Source organism: Phragmites australis, chromosome 1, assembly GCF_958298935.1.
Source record: "Phragmites australis chromosome 1, lpPhrAust1.1, whole genome shotgun sequence".
Taxonomy (NCBI): domain Eukaryota; kingdom Viridiplantae; phylum Streptophyta; class Magnoliopsida; order Poales; family Poaceae; genus Phragmites; species Phragmites australis.
The window spans coordinates 32,206,264-32,228,435 of NC_084921.1; the positions used below are offsets into that span (position 1 = coordinate 32,206,264).

The 22,172-nt window shown below is 39.9% G+C and overlaps 1 protein-coding gene across 3 annotated transcripts; it reads right to left on the reverse strand.

Annotated features, from left to right (window-relative positions):
• Nucleotides 1-10,670: 10,670 nt before the first annotated feature.
• LOC133915520 (transcriptional corepressor LEUNIG-like) lies at nucleotides 10,671-21,931 on the reverse strand. Of its 3 annotated transcripts, none has more exons than XM_062358720.1 (18): nucleotides 21,592-21,931; nucleotides 20,866-20,963; nucleotides 20,657-20,766; nucleotides 19,911-20,198; nucleotides 19,750-19,835; nucleotides 18,759-18,846; nucleotides 18,541-18,616; nucleotides 18,330-18,379; nucleotides 15,415-15,720; nucleotides 14,518-14,721; nucleotides 13,316-13,546; nucleotides 13,109-13,226; nucleotides 12,660-12,769; nucleotides 12,428-12,577; nucleotides 12,181-12,345; nucleotides 11,967-12,086; nucleotides 11,149-11,355; nucleotides 10,671-11,056 (listed from the first exon to the last, which is right to left on the reverse strand). In XM_062358720.1, exons 1-18 carry the CDS (start codon nucleotides 21,621-21,623, stop codon nucleotides 10,910-10,912), a joined length of 2,586 nt encoding a protein of 861 aa, XP_062214704.1. In that variant the 5' UTR covers nucleotides 21,624-21,931; the 3' UTR covers nucleotides 10,671-10,909. The 3 variants fall into 3 exon arrangements, with proteins under 3 accessions (XP_062214704.1, XP_062214713.1, XP_062214696.1); XM_062358729.1 differs by having other exon boundaries at nucleotides 11,217-11,355; nucleotides 19,750-19,841; XM_062358712.1 differs by having other exon boundaries at nucleotides 19,750-19,841; nucleotides 21,592-21,930.
• Between the last annotated feature and the right edge of the window lie 241 nt (nucleotides 21,932-22,172).

Consider the following 22,172-nt stretch of genomic DNA (forward strand, 5'->3'; position numbering starts at 1 on the left):
TTTTGTCAAATTTATAAAATTTGATTTTTTTTAAATAAAATACATCTTACATTATTGAACAGAAAAGTATTTTTGTGCAAATGACTGGCAAAAAATCCGAAAGGAAAATGATCACAATCATCATAAACTGTTTTACAATTCATCGCTGGAAATAAACAGTCTCACTTCTTCCGTGGCACTGCACCTCAATTCCATTTTTATCTCGTTATAACGAAAATAAAATCTTTTGCCAATAGCTCAAACAAAGGATGAGCCATCAGGTTAGACCGGAGGGTGGATGTTCCAGGTTAATTACAACCTATTTATTTCAGTTGATGAAAAATAGCTGATAGGTTTTAGACGGTAAGAAGTTGGATTGTATAACTTGTAAGAGCGGATGGAATCTAGATTGTTGGATGGTTATAAGCTTGATTATGATGGGGATATATTTATTTCAGCTTATATATTATGAATCACAATCCATAATCTTTAGCTGAAACAAATAGGGTCTTAGCAAAGTCAAATGATCCCGAGTTGTGTCTTACTAAGTAAATAATCACTCTAGTTCAAAATAAATATCGTTTTGGACATAGATATAGTCTTCTGAGTTGTGTCTTACTAGTAAATAATCACTCTAGTCCAAAATAAATATCGTTTTGGACATGATATGATCTTCAAAATACAACTTTAACTATTATTTTTGTTATAATATATTGATAAAATATAACAAAAGTATGCTATTATGAAAGTATTTTTCGATAAATTTACCTATATCATTTTCAAATATCTAAACTCATTACATAAAATTGTAACCAAAATTTAAAATAATTGATTGCACGTAACTCAAAACAACACTTATTTTGAATTGAATGGAGTAATATTTTATTTAGATGTATGCCGGTGGGTGCGGCTGAGAAATTCGCTAGAAAAAAGGTACAGAGAAAGGCCATTGAAAAATATTGCATTGTATCTGTAGCGAAAATGATCATATTAGGTCATGATTGTGATTTTGGTGATTAATGGCATTATAGTCATGGGACTAATATGTTTGTCAAGAATATATGTTAGTATATCTTATTGATGCAATACATGAAGAAGCCACCATAGTCGGGATAAAGTTTGATTGAATTGGAGAAGTCTTAGGAGAATTAACCTCATCGGAAGGTCCGGTGTAGAGAAGTTTGCACTCATTGTAGCATTGTACATAGAGGCCAATAGCCTCACCAAATAGTCCGGTGCTATGTGTTGAACTCATTGGAGTATTTCTGGTAAAGAGAGAGAAGGCTGAGGACCTCACCGGATAGTCCGGTGATTTACACAGGATAACACCAGAGCATTTTTGGCAGAGAATAATGTGAGTGCAGAAGACTGAAAATCAACCCACTGGAAAGTCCGGTGCTTGGTTTGTGCACACCAGAGTATAGCACCGGAGCATTTCTTGCAATTGTAACTGAAATTGCTAAAGAATGCACCGGATAGTCCAGTGATTTACACAGGATAACACCAGAGCATTTTTGGCAGAGAATAATGTGAGTGCAGAAGACTGAAAATCAACCCACTGGAAAGTCCGGTGCTTGGTTTGTGCACACCAGAGTATAGCACCGGAGCATTTCTTGCAATTGTAACTGAAATTGCTAAAGAATGAAGATCAACTCACAAGATAATCCGGTGATTACAGAGATAGTTATACCGAAGTATTTCTAGATAAAAGAAGAGAATGTTTAACTCACCGGATGATCCAGTGTGAATAGAATAAATACTGAATGGATGCACCGGAGCATTTACACAAAGAGCTGCAAAACAATCAGATGGCTTGAGATAACTCACCAGAAGGTTCGGTGTTCACGGAGGCTGTGAGTGGAGTTCTAACGGCTAGTTTCTGAGTTTTGTACTCATCGGATAATCTGGTGTTAGTACTATTCTCACCGGATCATCCGGTGTTAACAGCTTTTGTGAGTCATTGGGAAAATGGTTAGTTGACGGATTTGAGGCTATAAATATCCCTCCACTCAGTTATTTGAGGGTGTGATATGCTACTGGAGTCTAGAGGAAATTCATATACACTTGAGAATGCATCCAAGCCACTAAAGTACTTAAAGTGATCATCCAAATTAATTAAGCACAAAATAAGAGTGTGTTTAGTGCTTCTAGGCCTAGAATAAATTGTAGCTATGTGCTGCATCTTGAAGAAATGATCAAGATTAAGAGATCGATGACATCCTAAGAGAGGGGTAAATTATGACACTTAAAACTATTTTGGCTCCAAAATAGATATGACAAGATTGCAATAAAGTCTACACATGCTAGGATAAGCACAAGCTCTAAACAAGCATAGATACATAACCTACACATGTAAAGAGCTAGAAACTTCTAGAACCCGGAGTTTCTTGATATAACCCGAAACTTCCAAGTTCTGGAGCACTCGAATATTCCGATCTGACCCAAAACCTCTGAGTTCTGGAGCACTCGATATTTCGGCCAGACCCGAAACCTCCGATTTCTGGAGCACTCCAGAAAATTGTGCAGAACAGAAATCTAACACAATGAATAAGAATATGAATCTAAGGCATTGTGATAGAATGTTACCTTCATATAATGATATTGGATAGATAGTAAATATATTTCCATATAACTCGACTCTTTAAACAATTAAATAGCTCTTCAAATAAATAGTCAAGTCTCTAATCTCAATTCTCATTGACATCCTTAAGGATATTCATTTCACAAAGAGATTAAGCACAAATTTTACTTGAAAAAATATTAGTCTCAAAGCATAAAACATAGGATGAGCTCTCCCTAAATATGTGCATCCAATTACTTGAATTGCTTATAATATACGCATAGTTCATTCAAGAATCTATAGGAGTTTACCCTATATTTTGAGTTAAGACACAAAATAAATTTATAAAGAAAATACTTATACCAAGAATGAACTTACAACTATGAGATCATGTAGATTAAGTTTATCTTTCATAGCCATCACCAAGTCCAAATCCTCTAGTATTTCTTTTACCTTATATAACTCACAAATACACAAAAGGTAAAATTCATAAGAAATTGTAACTTGAGATTTTAACAATTACCATTCCTTTTTCAAATATCTTTTTGAACATCATTCTCTTGGACACTTGATGAGCTTTTGATGAAGCACTTGAGGTGGATGTCCAATTTTAACTTCTTTCTTCATCTCAATATACCTTCAACCTTCTATATATTTCGGAACTTCCGAATTTAGCCCGGAATGTCCGGTTTACAAAGACTCGAACTTCTGGATTCAATCCGGAATGTTCGAATTGTCCAAAAAGCTAAGATGCTTGAGGTTTTCATGAGTCTTGATCTTTTCTTGATATTTTTCTTGATGATTACCACCAAATATTCATTGCTTGCATCACTCATAAGACTTTACTCTAGAGAGCATTATTAAACTCATTATTTTATAAGAATGTAGACATTTAAGCAAAAACTAACTAGCCAACTTTAAGTGTTCACAATCACAAAAAGATTGTGAACGACTCACACCTACACAAGATTAAGGAGGCTAGATATTTCAAAGTAGATATTTCAAAGAACATCTTGGATAGGTGGATGCTTCTCCACTTAGACTTTGTCTCTCATAAACTTCTATTTCCTTCAAAAAGTTAGTCTCACAAGTACTAATAGAAATAGATGCATCGCTATGAGAACGAGTAACCATATCATCATGATGAATATCTATTTTTGCACTAGATGATATGTAAGAGTTAACAACACAAATAGATATAGAAATCTCATCACAAGTATTGTTAAAGTCCAAAGAAGGAATTGGACGATTACTAACCCCACTCACCATTTTATTACCTTGCTTGGAGTAGTATGTTGGTGAGGTGGTTTGCACGGCAAGACCACTTTGGTCGATGGAGGAAATCATTTGAGGCTCTTCATGATGTGTTGATGAAGTTGAGCAATCCTCAAATGATGCCTCTAAAAGAAGTTCTTCATCACATTTGGACTTGTCATATCTTTCTTTGAAAGTAATCCAAATGATATGAGCGTCCTCAAGTGGCATGACCATGTTAAAAACATCTTCGCTCAAAGCATTGAATAAAGCATTAGTAGCTTGAGCATTGAGATGTATACATTTATTTTCCTTATTAAATGGTAAGAGTTTATCATAGGAGGAGAAATATTCACATATACAATTTGCTCTATTTGAGGACCCATGGCCCTAAAGATATTAAACATGCAAGTATACCACTCAAAATAATTTGATCCATTTAATAGGAGTGGTTCTATATGCACTAATTCACTAGTCGGTATCTTTACTCTCTAGACGATAAACTACTAAAAGAGAGACTTAGCTCTCATACCAATTGAAAAAACAATTATGTCGCATAGAGGGGGTGAATATGCGTTTTATAAAAAATTCATCCCCTTTTACCGTTGGCCTAAACTTGCAGCGGAAAATAAACTAACGAATTTTTCACAAGTGAAAATCTTAAATATATTAGTCTCAACTAGTGCATAATCACCCTAAATAAAGTGTGAAAGTTACAATCTTAAAGTGACAAAAATTATTCAATTCTAGCAAAACATATGTAAGAAAACTCTAGTTGGAAATCTAGAAAACACTGTTCATCGGATACTCCGGGTTCAGACCTGATTGTACAGTATCCGAAGTATCCGGTTTAAATCCAGAACCTCTGGGTTCAGCAAAAAATGAGCTCAAAACTGAAATTAAACAATGTCTAAGGGGTTCTAGCTCAAACTAAATGAAGTCGTGTGTTCCAAATGATGATTCTAAGTAGATCCATAGAGAACCTATAATTGGTTTCACACAAGCAAGTAGATCGAGAAAAATGCACAAATATTAAGCAATAACACAAGAATATGAAAACCAGAGAGGAGACACGTGATTTGTTTCCTGAAATTCGAATACCTCCTCTAGAGGTTCTTGCGTATTCATTGAGGGGTTTGGTCACAATCGAGCCGGATCTGTCTCAACCCTTTTCCTCACCAAGCTCGGTCACACTTGAGCTTGGGTTTTCAATCTTAACTTCTTCCTTTCTAGAGGCAAAATCGAAGCATTTACAAACTTCCTATGGTACACCACAACCTTGAGTGCTCGCCAGCGACGCCTAGCCACCTAGGAGCTCTAAGCTCCAAGAGTAACAAATGCTTTGCGAACTTCTCGACGATGAACTCAAGTGTTCAAGAATAGAGTTTAGCTCACTTGCACTTAATCTTTCAATCTTTCAACCCAACTCATTTTTCTTCTCAAATGACACACTAGATTGGAGTGGGGAGGAGTACTTTTAGCTCTAGAATATTTTTTCGTGCCCAAGCAGCAGAAACAAACAATGGGGGTAGAGGGTATATATACCCAACCCTAAAAACTAGCCGTTACACACCTTTTTGACTGACCTAGAGTATCCGGATCAACCCGGAGTCTCCGGATTGGCATTAGAACGCGTAACCGAAAGGCCTAGCCGAAGTACAACTCGGAGGGTCCGAAACTCGAAGTATCCGGGTAAAACACTTAGGCCCTAACAGACCACTCAGCTCGGAACCTCACCCGGAGACTTCAAATAACCTGTAGTATCCAGGACAACTCGGAGTATCCGAGTTCAGCACAGCCGGCCCTCTGAAAAATGGTGATAATTTTTTTATCCTGAAGTCTGATTTAAACGATTTTGGACTCTATGGAAAGTTTATTTAGAGAGCTACACATCCCAATTAAATTCATGACCTCAAACGAATTGGATCAAATTAGGAACACTCTGAAACTAAATTCGGATATTTTCACACTTTCTGCATCGGACTTCTTAAGCTAACTCTCACTTTGGGTTGATTAGAAAACTATTGAGCATTGAGACACGAAAAATAACTCACGTTGCATCCCTCTTAATAGTGCAGCATACCTATGCTCAATTTCAAAGATAAAACACGTTTAAATCATATTTAGCCTTTGAATACTTTCAAGTACCGTTTCTTTCCTTCAAACTTAGAGGGTTGCAAACTTTTGTATCATCGTCACTCTATCTCTTCTTAATTTTTCATGTGATTGATATGAATCACCGGTAGCTTCACATGACATCGTACGGTATAGATGCAAAGCTTTCACTCGTTTTTTACCACCATCTTGGTCCTTTAGCACAAAGTCATTTGCTTGCCTTTCACCACCGGATAGTCCATCGCAGCCGAGTCTTGCTTACCCTTTATCGTATTGCCACAGAAAACTACTTTGTATTCGATATCTTCAATAAATTTACTTTATCGTATATGAAGTCCAATATTATTCTTCACCTTTTACATATAGAATATCTCAATTCAACTCATGTCTTCTTATATATTCTAACTACAACTCACTCTCAAGCACAAAACACATAGGTTAGTCCATAAAAACTCAATTGACAACTTTATATCCTAAGTCCTCAAGTAACTTATTAGTCTTCATGCATATTATCAATCTCATCGAGCTTCTTCTTCGCTTCATGAGCATCACCGAGCATCACTAAGAGCTCATTCATCTTGATGCACTTTCAATTTCTCCATTTACCTAGAGCTCATGCATATCTCAACTCCATGCATCACCTATAAAACAACCTACTAATAATTCTCAACAACGTTGTTAGTCCATATGTATTATCATTAATTACCCAAAATCACATATAAAAGCTAGATGCACTTTCAGTGATGACTTGCACGATGACGACTCATATGATGACGACCTTGTGGAAGAGCTTCTCTTGGAGTAATAGATGATGATGCTCTCATCACTTGAGCTTGAATCATTATCATCACTCAATGGAGATAGGATGATCAACATTGGCATTAATCCTCTTTATATTCTTCTTTAACTTTGAGAAGAATTTAGTCATCTTAGGATCAATTTCTTCATCACTTGATGTGCTTTGATCATCCTCTTTATAGCTCTCACCATCTTGATCACCATCATCTTCGCTTGAGCTTGAGTCTTTCTCTTGTCTCCTCATCCTTATCTTCATGTGTTGGCATTGAGCTTGCTTGTGAGAGCAATGTTCTTAGTGTCTGATGATGATGAAGCTTCCACTCACATGTTCATTGTCATCTCATCGGCGGTGATCTTGCAAAGCACTTGACTTGAAGTTATCTTCTTGATATCATTTTTGTCATAGATGATAGAGATTATCAACTTGTACTTTGGAAGAAGAGTTTAAAGTTTTCTTCTCACCATTTGATCATCTTCAATTGGCGTCAAACCTAACCTATTGATCTCATTGACAAGAATATTCAAACATGAGTACATGTTATTGGCACTTCCATAGGGTAATTGCTTGATGCCATTGAGCTTAGTAATAAGCACATGATATTTCTTATTGCGCACATCATTTGTGCCTTCATGTATTTCAATGAGATTAATCTAAATATCATGTGCATTGGTGAGAGAATAAATATAATTAAATGCATCGACACATATAGATGATAAAAGGATACTTTTGATCAATGCATCTAATTGCCTCTCCTTGTTGGTGATGCGAGGTCTCATCCATTCGTTGGTGATTCTCCAAACATCTAACCCCTAAGCTCGCAAATAATAAGACATTAGAATTTTCCACGGGAGATATTTGTGTCGTCGAAAAGTGGAGTATTATGAGAATCCATCCTAACCCTAAACGTCACAACTCAATAGGCGGTAAAGCCTAACCGATCATAATGAGATTAAGGCTCAAATGCCACTTGAATTGGTGAAACATTGTGAAAGGTGTGAAGCTCTAATATAAATTGTAGAGCTAGATGTGAGTCCTAACTCTGATACCAATTGAAGGGATCAGTGATGTCATAAGAAGAAGGTGAATTATGACACTTAGAACTATTTTGGCTAAAAAAAATAACACAAGATAAACCTATATCAATTTCTATCTAAATGTGCTTTAGATTTATCTAGTGTGTCTATTCTACCGATCAAAGCACTTGTAACCTATCTAAGAAGGTAAATTGTAAGAATGTAAATGCGGAAACGTAAATAAGGTAGAGAGAACAAATTCGACACAAGAATTTTTTTCCCGCGGTATCGATGGTATGAATGTCACTCCTAATCCATGTTGGAGCTCCAAAAAGGATATGCCCCCGATCAGCACCCGCCCACATCTCTTAAGCCACTAAGTCACAAAGAAAAGATCTCCAACCAGACGTGCCACCAAGCCACCAAGAGCTTCTTGTCGCTGTGATCACTTTAGAGCTTGAGCCACCAAGGCAAAGGTCTCCATGTCCTCGCTCAATCGTCTTGTCACCGCTCCACACCAAGTCGAAGGGTCAACAAACTTGCCGACAAGTCACCAAGACTCCAAGATGCAGGTGTACCACTTGTTATAAGGTTGGATCACTCCTTGATCCACTCTTTAAGCAGCGATCACTTAGCAACACTCTCTTTAGGCCTATAAGCACTAATCACTCACTAATCTTATGCTTAATCTCTTTGAATAATCACATTAAGCACTTTGGTGGCTTAGATATCTTCTCAGGTGTACATGAACTTGTCTGGACTCCAGCAGCACGTCACTCACTTCAAATGACTGAGTGGAGGTGTATTTATAGTCTCAAACCCATGCACCAGCTGTTAACCCAACGACTCAAAAAAGTTGTTAACACTGGATGATCTGTTGAAACCTCACTCTAGCCTCTATGAACACCGGACACACTGGTGTATACTTTATCTCAATCACTAGACTATTCGGCGATTTATTCTGAGCCATTCGAGTCTTTCCTTCTTGACGGTGTGAATTTCTCCGGTGTAAGAATTCGGTGCACATCACCGGACCATCCGGTGAGTTGACTCCATGCAACTGAGCCAATGCAACCCTCTCTAGAGATAATGCTCCGGTGTACGCAACCTTCATCACCGGACCATCCGATGTGGTGATCTTTATTCTACCTCTTTGCACTGTTTATTATCCGGTGTGTGAAACACTTTGATCACCAGACCATCCGATGCTTTGATCTTCAACTTCAATGACGACAATCTTCTCTAGACAAAATACTCTGGTGTGTATATTCTCTGATCATCGGACCTTCCAGTGAGGTCTTCAGGCCTCTCTCCCCTTTGCCAAATATGCTCCGGTGAGTTCAACATCCAGAGCACTGGACCATCCGATAAGACATATCTTCCTGAGACTTCGCCAATTCAGTCCAATTTTGTCCCGACTATGGTGGCTTCTTCATGTATTGCATCCATGAGACCTACTAACATATATTGATGACAATCATGTTAGTCACATTGATTATATTGTTATTAATCATCAAAATCACAATCATAGTCTAATAGAGGCATTTTCTCTACATAAGGAGTGATCCTAGTTTGGACCGAGTGGTACGTCGGTGCCTTGGAGTCTTGGTGACTCGTCGGCATCTTGAACTTTGGTGGCTCAAGCTTGCTGACCTTCTGATTTGATATGGAGCAGCGGCAAGATAGGTGTACAGGGACGCGGAGACCATTGCCTTGATGGCTCAAGCTCTGAAGTGATCACGACGGTAAGTGATCGAAAGAGTGGTTAGTAGTGAGATCTTGCCTTGGTGGCTTGATGGTTTATCGTGCTTGAGACCTTATCTTAGTGACTTGGTAGCTTAAGAGTCATGACCGAAATAGACTTGACGATCGGTACCATATCCTTTGTGGAGCTCTAAAATGAATTATAGGTGACATTCATGTTATTGGTACTACGAGATAAAAATTCATTATGCTGAATTTGTCTCTTTACCTTATTTACATTTTTGCATTTACATACTTGAAATATATCTTGCTAAAGTAGGTTATAATTCTCTTGAGCGGTAGAGTAGACACACTAGATAAACCTAGATCGCATTTAGATAGAAATTGATATATATTTATTTTATAAATTTTTTTAAACTAATTTATCATAAATTTTTAAATATTCTAATTCACTCATATATTAGAACGTCATCGTTCCTTATATCATTATGTCCCTACGAATAACCTTTGGATACAGAGAAAGGCCCATTACAAAATTGCTGCATCGCATCCATGTCCCTACGAATAACCTCCGTCTGTGACTACCTTTGTTTTCCAAACACGACTTAATCGCGATACAATATTCGGCCACGGATGATTCTCTACGGGAGTTTACGAGTGACGCAAGACATTGAGGAGTAAAGGTGTAACAGTGTAAGTGTTTGTTTGATTAGGCTAAGGCTTTTTAGCTTTTAGCTGACAAGATATTTTTCTAACTTATGGTTGTTTATTTTTTGTTATTAGATTTTACAATAAAATTTTAATTTCTCAGCACATAAAAATAAAAAAACTCTAAAATTCTCAATTTTCAGATTATTTTCTTATAAACCAACTTTTCAGCTTCCCAAAAACTAACTTAACAACTCAACTATTTGATTCGGCAGAAACCAGAAAAACCAAACTCGAGAACGCGCTATGGGTTGGCTACTACTATTGTGCCATTTTTTTATTTTAAGATGACTTTTATGTGGAGCTTCAAGCTCACCTCTTATTTCAGCCGTTCGTAGCTTTGCACGTAAACTAGAAGTACCGTGCTTTGGGATGGGTTTACAATAGCGAACAGCTACGGAATTTATGTTTGATTTTAAATTGGTATGTGAATGTATTTAAGTTTCATTCTGACAAATCGCGTTGCTTCATCTTAGAACTTACATCTCGTTTATCGTTGAACGAATTGCAACGGGGCAATGCAACACGGAAGTACGAATAAGCAGCAAGCAATGCAACTTTGCGCTAAATCGTATTTTCGGAGCACATTTGATTTAGAAGATTAATGGCTGAGGAAAGGGGGAATGGAGAGGACTGTATGAAAAAAGTACATCAGAGGTTAGTATGCTGGCGGATTGCGATCTGCCCATGACAAATCTTTGATAGTACGCGCAGGCCACTGGAAGACAGCCTACCACGATGGGAAATGTCAGGCAGACGACCGTTGCTGCCTCAGTGTCATTTCCAGAGCTTGACGAGCTTATCATGGCTTACTGAGGCAACCAACCCCGACGCACTCGATGCAGCCAGGGCGGCAATCAAGCCGTCATGAGCGTTGTTGATGGTTACAGTGTTCTTCTCCCTTATGTCCCAAAGCTCCAAGGACTGCATGATGCAAAAGATACAAGCAAACACAATAAAAAAATGAGATAATACAAGTGACGAACTTGAGCCTATTAAGATATGAAAGAACTTGCCTCATAACAACCAATTATTAGCAAAGATGGATAACTTGGGTGGAAAACACACGAATGAAACTTGTTACCGCTGCAATTCAACTCATGTACACATTCCACATCATTCCCTGAAGTAAATGACCACACCCTGACAGAATCTTCGCTGACAGAGGCCAAATAGTTACCGGCAGCATCCCAACAAACTGACTGAATAACGTGTATGTGCCCCTACACATAAACAAAAGTTACAAATTACAGTAAGTACAGCGACGGATAACACAGATTAATTGCCAAAGTCATATTATGATGTGAACTTAGCATATCTGCTAAGTTGGATACTTGGACTGCAAGTTAGAAACATCCTTGAAGCAATGGCCAGTCATAAAAAATCATAAGCCTTAGCCAAACCAGTGGATGGTCTAATGCACAATGACAATGGACCTTCAAGCTAAAGTCTTGGACCAAACTGGTATTTATAGTTCTGTAACAATCCTAAAAAATGAGAAACTATCACAGAAATGCCAGTGTAGTGGGATATTAGCTGGGATTGGAGGCGCTTGGTGATGAGCTGGTCAAAATCCCATCTTACTACCATAAGTTTAGTTCACCAAGCTGCTACAGCAATGTCAAGTAACCAAACAAGGAAACAATACTAATGACAGCATAGCCCAGGACCAAAAGGGTCTAATTTCTCAGTTGTAGATTTGTTAATCTAATCAAATGTGAAACAAAGTACCGGAGAAGCTAGAATTGTATTAGCATAAACTGCACATAGTTCAGATACAAGGAATCATGAAAGCATCACCAGCACGTACTGGCTGTGATCTCTAGTAACCAACCTGCAAAGCAGTTCTACAAACTTGTAGTGTCTCCGCATCCAGTATGGATATCACCTTCTCTGAGGCAGCTGCTAGATATTTACCCTGGCGAGGTTGAAATCTCAACTGAGTGGCACCTCCCTGCAAAGATAAATTATAATCAGTAACCAAAGCTAGTATCAGCAAAATACAAACATAAAACAGATGAGCATCAGTGGAAATGAGTGCTGCGTACATTGAAGACCCTAACACAGGTCACACAACTACCATTATTTATGCTCCAACACCTTACTTCCCCATCACTATCACATGAGCAAATGATGTCTTCTTTATTTGGGTGAAAATCAAGTGACATAACAGATACTGAATGACCTGTGAAAGTACGGAGCGAATAATCTGGCTGCACATAGTCAAAGGTAATTAGTCAGTGGATTCAAAGGTATACAACTTCATAAGATAGCCAGTAATGAAAAGGAATATACATTGTCGGCATCCCAAACCCGCACAGTTTTGTCAAAGGAAGATGTCGCAAGACGGGTCATGCCAGGGCTAAAGCGCACATCTGTAATTATCAGTGAGTGCTCTTCTAATGTACATTTGGGTTTTAGCACATCCGTAAACCATAAAAAAACCTGAAAAAATAAATGTAGGTAAGAGAATGAAACTTCTTTAGCACCAGCAAAATCGTAATTACTTCTATCTTGGCATCCACACCTTTTTATCATGTCCTCCAGTGGCAAGCAGTTTCCCATCTGATGAGAAATGGCAACAAACAACTTTGCTTGTACTTGCACAGGCATTTGCAACTTCAGTAAAACCCAATCCTGCAACAAACAGAGATTGACAAATGAGCGCTGCATCAACCCCCTCAAAAAAGTTGCAGTCAAGCAAAAGAATTAAATAGCACACCTATGAAAGAAGATGCATGGCGAATATGAGTCCTAAAGAAAACACATATCCTTCATTTTTATTTAACAAGTACTAGGGTATATGTCAAGCTTGCCTTTAAGAAACAAAGGAACGGCAAAGATTTTAAAACCAAGAATGTGTGGTATTCCGAAACAAAAGGCATGAGAAAGATAATGATAACTATAGTTTGGACTTATTCTCACAAAGGGTCAAACTCAAGAAGAGCAAGGTATCAAAGGGAAATAGTAACGAACCTTTACTAGAAACCAAACAGCGTTCCATTGTTTCTCGAGGATCCATGTCATCCTGGGACAAAAAAGATTCTACATTTTCATCCAAGGAACCATCTTCCAGGAAACGGTCCATATCACCCTGAAGTTGTGAGCTTTTGTTATCTTGATGGCAAACCAATGTGCTAATGGCACTTTGAAAAAGAATGTCTGATTTCAGGATGTACATACCAGCGGGTTTGCTGGAGAAGTCAAGCTTCCGGTGCCATCAGAGCCAAACATCATCAATGGTTTTGATGGACCACCATTATACTGCAGCTGTGGCATGGACATTGCATCTCCTGGTGTATGAGTGGAAGGTGTCGAGGGTGCGGAGCTAGGTGATGGCCCAGCAGTGTTTGCTGTTCCTGAACTATTAGCTCTACCAGAGGATGAGACAGGTTTCTTTCTCTTCTTTGATGCCTGAACAACAAAAAAGCAATCCGTAAGTGACTGGAATCACACAAACTAGAATACGCAGGAGAACTGTGCATCTTTGCATTAACTAGATGATTACAAACGCCTCAACAACTCTAGGACTCAATAGCAATTATACAAGAAACATTACAACCAGGAAAATGGCATAGAGCAACTTTTGCCACTACGAGCTCCGCAGCCTACCAAGCTGCTTAGATCCAAAAGTCCACCTCGCTCTTGATTTTTCAATCAAATTATTATTCAATTTGCCTAATCTGAAGCATTTGGAAGCAGTTCTAACAAAAGATAGAATCACGAGTGATAAGGGGCATAGTACTATTAGGACAAGAAAGTTAAAGCTCCATAGGTACATAGTATTATAGTGACACCAAAATCAAGTCTTAAAATACCAGATCAAAATGCAAGCTGCAACGTTAATCGCATAATCAGGGAAACAGCAGCTTACTGACGGCTTTACAAGAATATCACTTCATAGGTTAACTAAAAAGAGTATCATTTCATAGGTTATCTTATATTAGTGTTTGTGAACAAAATATCAACTAACAGCTAGCAAGAACTCACTTGTAGCTCGGTAATTGTATGTGGCCAAGTTAATAAGTAGAACCAAGATGAACTACATGATTCATACAGATATTGCAGTTGTGACAAAGTACCACCAATATCTCATGAAAGAGGGAAAAGGGAGTACATCTATTAATATTAATGTAACTATTCCTCCAACAAAGGAACTGAACTAGCTCAGTTGGTGGGAGATAAGGGTGTACACCCCCACCACCCATGTTTGAGTCCTCTTCAACTCGAATTTGGGTGCCTATTTCTTCTTAATATAAAACCGCCTAGTCCTTCCTAGGTTGGTCAAGTTTTCAACTATTCCTCCAACTGCAGGTTGCACCATATGTCTTTCATCAATATCAACATCAGCATGTAAATATTGTATTCGTATAATAAAAGCATACTTGGTCAGGAAATCCAAAAGAGTTTGGCATGCCTCCGTCAATATGCATACTTCCAACTCCTGACTTTCCATGTTGATGAAGAAGTTGGTTTGAGCTTTGAGACTGCTGGCCAGATAGCGCAGGTTGCTGAAGCTGCTGTTGCTGCTGCTGGCTATGATTGTGCTGCTGCAACTGCTGCTGCTGCTGTATAAAAGCAAGTTTCTTCTACTATATAGAAACACCAATGTAAGTACAGAGGCATAGCAGCAGATAAAAAGAACAGTTAGAAGACTGACTGAAAGGAAGAAATTGTTCTGTTACAGCTTTAGTCATCGAAGGCAAAAATAGTACCTTAGGTACAAATGTATCGGCATAAAATGCTCGCAAAATAGACTAGGCAGCTGGTCCTTAAATACTTGACTCATATTGCATCGTAGAACTAGCTGCTTTAGTAGGAGGCGGGCTAATTATTCAATTAGGCACACACACCATTGCAGGAGCTGCGAGAATACAATTCTGGCGACAAGGAAAGTACATATCTAAACTATTCCTGAACTTTAAAAACTTACAGAAAAGGGAGCGTAAAGGTCTAAAGATTTAGAGGAGCTCAAACTGTTCTCTGTTCTTTCTTAAATGTTTGAAATGAAACATTCCTATAAAGCAAAACTATTGGTGGACAAGTAAACAAAGGTGAATATATTCCAATTTAAGCAGATTTAGGCAAAAGTGACACTCAATATTCCTCCATCCATCCTACTCGCCCTCTCGCTGATTTGGACACACAACCTCTATATAGTAAACTAAGAACATTGTATCTAATATGACCTTTTAACTAACTAGTATACTTCACAAACACATTTCTATATTGTTTTAACTTTAGAAATCAGCTTTTGCAAGATAGAGGCTTGTAAGGCACACCTTTATCAGCATATCTATATCACTACGTGATCCACCACTTTGACCAGGAGAACCAATATTTGGAATAGTATCACCACCATTGTTTGTCTGCCCATCCTGTCCAAGGACCACATTTCTGTTGTTAAGAAGCATCCTTAATCTTCTGCTATCAACATCACTAGATACCAGGGAAGACATATTGTGCTGTGCGTGCAGCAAAAGCTGCTGCTGCTGCTGAGGTGTCAGAAACTGGAGTTGCTGAAATTGCTGTGGAGACTGCATAAATGACTTCTGCTGCAGAATTCCAGAGCGAAGATGATCAAGTCCCTATGAAGATAAAAGAAACTACAGGTTAGAACAGAAGTTGGAAAGAAAGCATCCATAGTAGCATCAATCACATGATGTGTACTATATTGCAAAGCTATATAAATTGCTGAATGCAGACATGCTTTCTGTAACACCCCAAGAATTCAAGTACAGGAACAGCCAAATTTTGCTTTAAAACGGTACTACAAAATCTGTAGTGGAACTAGAAATTGGTGACGGCACAGCTGACCATGTAATGTATAAAGGCATGATACGTAGGAGAACAAATGCAAAGCAACACAGCCACTGATTTGAGGTACATGGAGATAGTTGTTAGCAATATAGAGTCCTTATCCATTAAGTATAGGTTACTAGAGTTTTTTTTTTTCTCGAACCGGCAGGAGAACTACCCGATAAATAAAAAGGAATATCGAGAATTCGCGTGGCTGAAGCTGAAGCAGCTACTTTCAAAGTAACAGAAAGAAAAGCAACGACTGGAGTGGGGGAGTCGAGTTGAAAAGGGTCAGTATATTAAGGAATAAAAGTCCATTAATAAAATAAAATACAAAGCCGTGTGGGCCGGCAAAGAGAGAAGAGCAGAGCAAAAAACAAAAACAAAAACAAAACCATAGTCACCGGGAGGGAACGTGGAACCATGTCGCGTTCCTCATCTCGGGAACGCGGGAACAATCTGGTTATTGTCTTGCCAAAACCTTTCACAAGTAGCGTACCACGTTTCTCGACCCCATCGACCCAAGAATTTGGTGACTATGAACAAAACAAAGCTAGCAGACAATTAAGGTAGAAACACAGCTAGATCCTTGGCGCCCGCCGCCATCCAGAGCGACGCCTCCTCCAGCTAGGTCCATATCAATTACACGAGTTCTTATCTTGTACTCCCTCATGTTCTCTATATATTGCCCACATGGGCTATCATTGAATCAAGTTGTTATTCCTAATATGGTATTAGAGCTGGGTTTTTTTGGGATACCGCAACTCATCCCGATCTAGATCTATTCCACCCATCCCGTCGGTGTTCTCTCTAATCGCCGGCTTCCTATCCATCCTTCCCGCCCGGTCAATCTCCTTCGCGCCCATGTGCCTAGCCAACCTCACCAGCTCGTCGTCCGTCTCCTGTGCTTCCCCAACCCTCCCTGGTCCCGCCCACGACCGAACTCATCACCGCTAGCCCGCCGCTGTCTCTCTCTCTCTCTCTCTCTCTCTCTCTCTCTCTCTCTCTCTCTCTCTCGACCTCTCGACCTCTCCCCCTCTCCACATCACGCTCCTTGCCGACTGGGGCTCTCTTTACCGCCCCTGGCCGACCGGATCCACCTCCTCCCGGCGCATCGCTGTGCCTGACTGCCTTGGTCGCGGCTCCCCCGCCATCTCTGAGCAGCACCCCGCCCAACACGCTTGCCTGCCACGGCCGCGGTCGTGGCTCCCCGCCGAATGCCCTGTGGCCTCCCGCCGGGTCCACACCTATTGTGCTAGGCTGAGACTTGCTGCTATCTGCTGCTAACTTCATTTGCGTCTAGTTTTAGTCGTTGTTTTCCGCTACGTCCACATCCAAGTCTAGTCCCTTTCTGAGTTTGTCTATACCGTGCGATTCCATATATTCCTTCGTCAATTAGTCGTTTTTTTTGTGGTTAGCTAAATTATATCTTTGTTTAGCTAATCCTTTCTCGTCGTTATTGATACAACTTTGTCATCTAGGTCTTTCTGTAGCCTTAGTGACAACTTCTTTTGGTGTCTTGCTACTCACCGTCGCTTTGTTGTGATTCTTGACCAAGGGCATTCTTTTGTTGTTGTCATCACGACTTTACTCTTGTGCTTTGTTTTGCACTTCTTCGGCTTGATTTAACAAGAATACAAGACTTCACTCTACTATAGCTTTGAAGAGATAGTTTTTTGGATGTATTAGTCTAAATTTATTACTTAGTGTCACCTCTTTCACATGCAACGCTATTACATACGCCTTGCATTTGAGGGGGTGTTAAAAATATAGAGTTCTTATCCATTAAGTATAAGTTACTAGAATCCTTATCCTGTACTCTCTCATATACCGTTGTCCCCATCGGCTACCATTGAATACAGGTTGCTATTCCTGACAATGGCAACTACAGCCCGGATGATCAGGAAGTCCACCCAGATGTGGTTTGCTGGTTTTACTACTGCCCAAAATGCGATGAATCTGGTGCATATCAAAATTTATCAACACAGATTTATTTTAACAAAAGCTTTTATTTTATCAACTCAGATGGATATGACAGACATCCATAACTCCCTCCAATCGTGACAAAGGAATTTTTAGGTGCAGGTATATGCACACCGCATACCATAGTATAAGTAAATTAGCTGATGTTGGTAAGTTAAATGTTTCGCATCATTAGTAGACGGGGCACATTTGCAGTTCCATAGAAAGGAAACCAATTAATCTATTGTGGAAATATAATCATGCTACGCCAATATGCAACCACAGGGAGGATATGCTCCGCAGAAATAAATGTTTCCATTTTCCCAACAGAAAATCAGAATGCAGCCTAAATCGAAATCTCAGAATACAAGCGTGCGTCATAAATGAAGCACATGCAAGCGAAGAACTAGTATTTAATCATAGTGTAGGACCTTACCGTGAGTGGCCATCCTTTCAGAGTTAAGTTGTTTCCAGCCTGATTAGATTCTGTCAAAATGAAACCTTTATTTAACTTCAAAAAACTGTCTACCAGAATAGCGAAGTATTGTATAGAATGCTGCTATCATAAAAAAAAATCAACAAGAAATGACCTGGCATAATTGATTGGGACAAAGGTAAGTTTAGGGAACATAATGGATGAGTATTACCTTGGAGACCAATCAATGAGCCCTCGGTACCTGCAGCTCTGGGTGTCAATACTGGATTGATCTCAGCCTTGATATTCTGCAAAAAATACATATGATGACTGATGAAGAAACGATATTGATAGTGCTTTCCCTCCCTCCCTCTCTTCCTCTTTCTTTTTTCTTTTTTTTTTTTCTTATGGAAGCACTAGAGCAAGAAACACTTTGATAATATAAATAACCTGTTCTGCCATAGGCTGTTGTGGGCTTCTTGTCTGAACTTGTTGTGGAGTGCCTGATAAACCACCAGCAGTCCCATGCAAAATTTGCCTTATGAAAGATGGAGTGTCAACATTATCTGAAAGCAAATGTACTACACGTCTAGAAAGTAACTTGCTACAGCACGCGTCTAGAAAATTACTTGCTACATCAAGCGGATGATCCAGTAGTCAACATCTGACCTAACTAACTGGCTTGGTTGTGTTCTTACTGAATGGCCTCAACATGATTCATACAGGTCTTCGGTGTTCCACTTTCACAGAACAATGTTACACACTTACATGCCTTAAACAGAACCCCCTTTTTCCGTAAATTTACTACAAGATACCAAGCAAAACTACTGGCCTACGAATTAAAACAAGGCGTGCATGCCTACAAAATGCAAAAGTAAATATGTTTCACGTTCACACCAATATTGAAAATGTGCTAATGGCTATTTATAAATCCGTAGCGCAAATAGCAGTGTGAAGCTGGTACTTAATCATCAATGGACAATCAACTGATGAAAAACAACTGTCAGTTGTAGTTCGAAAATAAAAAAATCAGTTACCGTGAACTGTCAAGGAACATTAAACAATAAAAAGGAAATAAATGCAAGATTTACATGGAAGCACAATCTACCATAAAGAAAATATATTAAATGCATGAATGTGCCATGTGATTAACATGTTATGTCACTAGATTGATCGCAAGGGTGTGAACCATGATACAGAGAAGAGTAAGAAGAAGAAAACTAGCTAGCCCCAGTCCAAGATATACCAGATGTAGGATTTCGCCCCATGTATTCTAACAAGAGCATAGCACTCATGGCAAAAAATCACATATATTTCAATTCAATATAATACTAACAGACTATGTTGTCTTTTCCCCCTCTGTACTCATGATCTACCACCTGATGTAACTTGTACGTATGAAATTTGCAAAACACACGCAACTCAGAACTTCAGCAAATACCCTGAGGATTGTCCGCTTGCAGCTGCTTTCAGTAATGATGCTTGGTTTGGATCAGTTACTTGCCCAGTATTTTCTCCATATCTTTGCTGCAACTTTAAAACCACAAAGTAAGATGAGAAAAAATAAAGATATGAACAGCCAAATTTAGCTAGGAGTGGTACCTTCATTGATGCATCATCCAAAGAATCTCTCTGGGGTGGGAGTTTTAACCTCTCTTCATACATTTTTGCTGCCATTGAATTTGCAGTAGCTGGATTTTGTCGCATTGAAGGATCGCTTCCAGAAAATCCACTTGCGGTAGCATTGAGAAGATGAGAACCATCTCTACGCTGTTGCTGCTGCTGCTGCTGCTGCTGTGCAGCTCTCTGTAACAACATTTGTTGCATTTGTATTTGCTGCTGCTGAGGTTGTTGTTGGTGCTGCTGCTCCCTTGCTTTAATTAGCTGGGTCTGAAATAATATAGTAAAGTATAGCTAAATTAGCATCATCAATTCAGGAGACATCTCCTAAGGATTTGTAGGAAAAAAAAAAAACAGTCAAACTGCCAGGTTACATTGATAATGACTGGTGCAGGAGCAGCTCAATCATGAACTATGAGGAAACCATAGAATCAGCATATACTTATAACAAATCTAAAAGAGGCCACTAACGAGCAAAATTTGGAGTCAATCTCAGAAGACAAATTATTAGCAATCCACAGAGGAATTATTAAGTATCTACAACGTGGAGATAGCATGCTGCATTTTAGAATAACTGATGTCGAGGTGAATGGCATAGCTATCTACATTGTAGATAGTTTCTGTAAACACTCTATAGATTATAGCAGGCAGGAAGGAAGGGCCTGATTCATGCCTATCTCATAGAAGATTTAACCATGAAGAAAATGATGAAAAGCAAAGATGCAGACCTCGATATATGATGCTGCAACATCTGAATGCTTCTCATTTGTTCGTGCGATGAATATATCCCAAAACACCGACCACCATTCAAACAGAAAGCCACCCGGAGCATCAATTGCTATAAGAAGATAAGCTCAGAAAGTGAACAATAAGACCAGCACAAAAGACAATCCAACTTTTAAAAAAAACTTCATTCAAGTTTATTCGAGACGCGTACCAACTGGATCTGATGAGACCTTCCCTTCCGCTTGGAAGGCCTTTGCAGTTGCCTGCAAATTTCTCTTCAAAAAATAGTCATATATGTAGACATCCAGCCTGTTTCATTAAGGAATTGATCTTTCAGTCCTTCCGAGGAGGGATGTTGAAACAAAAATGTTTTATCCATACGTACATCATCATCACAAACCAATTGGAAACGAGAGCATTCAGAACGGTACTGAATTTCCTCTATCATTAGCTACAATGAATTAAGAATACGAAGAACTATCACCATCTTTTATTCTTTACTTGTACAAAAACTTAGACACCATCATGTGTTCCTGTACATTTTCAAAGCACAAGTGCATTTGTACGCCAGGCCAACAACTTCTACCGAGCCATTTACCCTCCCATGGAACCTCAGTAACACCACGCAGTAGCCGGAATTCACAATTCAAAAACTGCTGCTGCAAATCGCCTCCCCCAACCCCCCCCCCCCACCCCAGGCCAATGGCATTTCACAAGCCCCAAAATGTTTCGCTTAACTCCATGATCCCACAAATGAAGCTCCCGATCCAGTGCTTCCTGAAGAAGAATCACTAGACAGGGTTGGATAACCTGTTCCAAACACAAACCTCGCAGGCCCAACGGCAAACACGAAAAGCGAAAAACGGCGCCCAGGACGCACTCGCACTAAAGCAACAAACAATGAAATCGTCGAAGAGCAACAAGCACGCATTCTCACATCTTATCAGCCTCCCAATTCGCCTGCGACATGGCTGCCGTTCCCCGTGGCTCAGCAACCGTATCAAACTACCGGAAGCGCCCACCAGAAGTGGCGTCCCTCACCCAGCTCAACCACCGGCGAGCGAGCGAGCTAGCGCGCCCGCGAACAGCGACACCCGCCGCGCGGCCGCCGGAACCGTGGGTGGGGCGCGGGACCCGAGGCGAGGCGGAAACCCTAGGTAGGCAGCGAAGGCGACGCGAGGCGAGAGGCGGTTCGGGGAGCGAGTAATCAGAGGACGGGAGATGCTTGCGACGGCGGGAGGAGAGAGCGGAAGCGGAGTAGGAAATGGGGAGGAAAACACCAGCCAGCGAGGGGACACGGGTCAGGGGGCGCCGCTTGCGTGCGCCAGAGGCTTCGATTCGGGAGGTCACTGACGGGTGGGGCCGCGTGAGGCGACGGCCGGGGTGGGGACAGTTGTCGGGTACTGGTGCGGTGAACGTGAAGGGAACCGAGCCGTGCGCGTGAGAGGCGTTGATGCAGAGGCAGAGGAAACGCTAGCGGGGCCAGGGAGAAAATACTGTGGTGTTTCGAATGGCGAT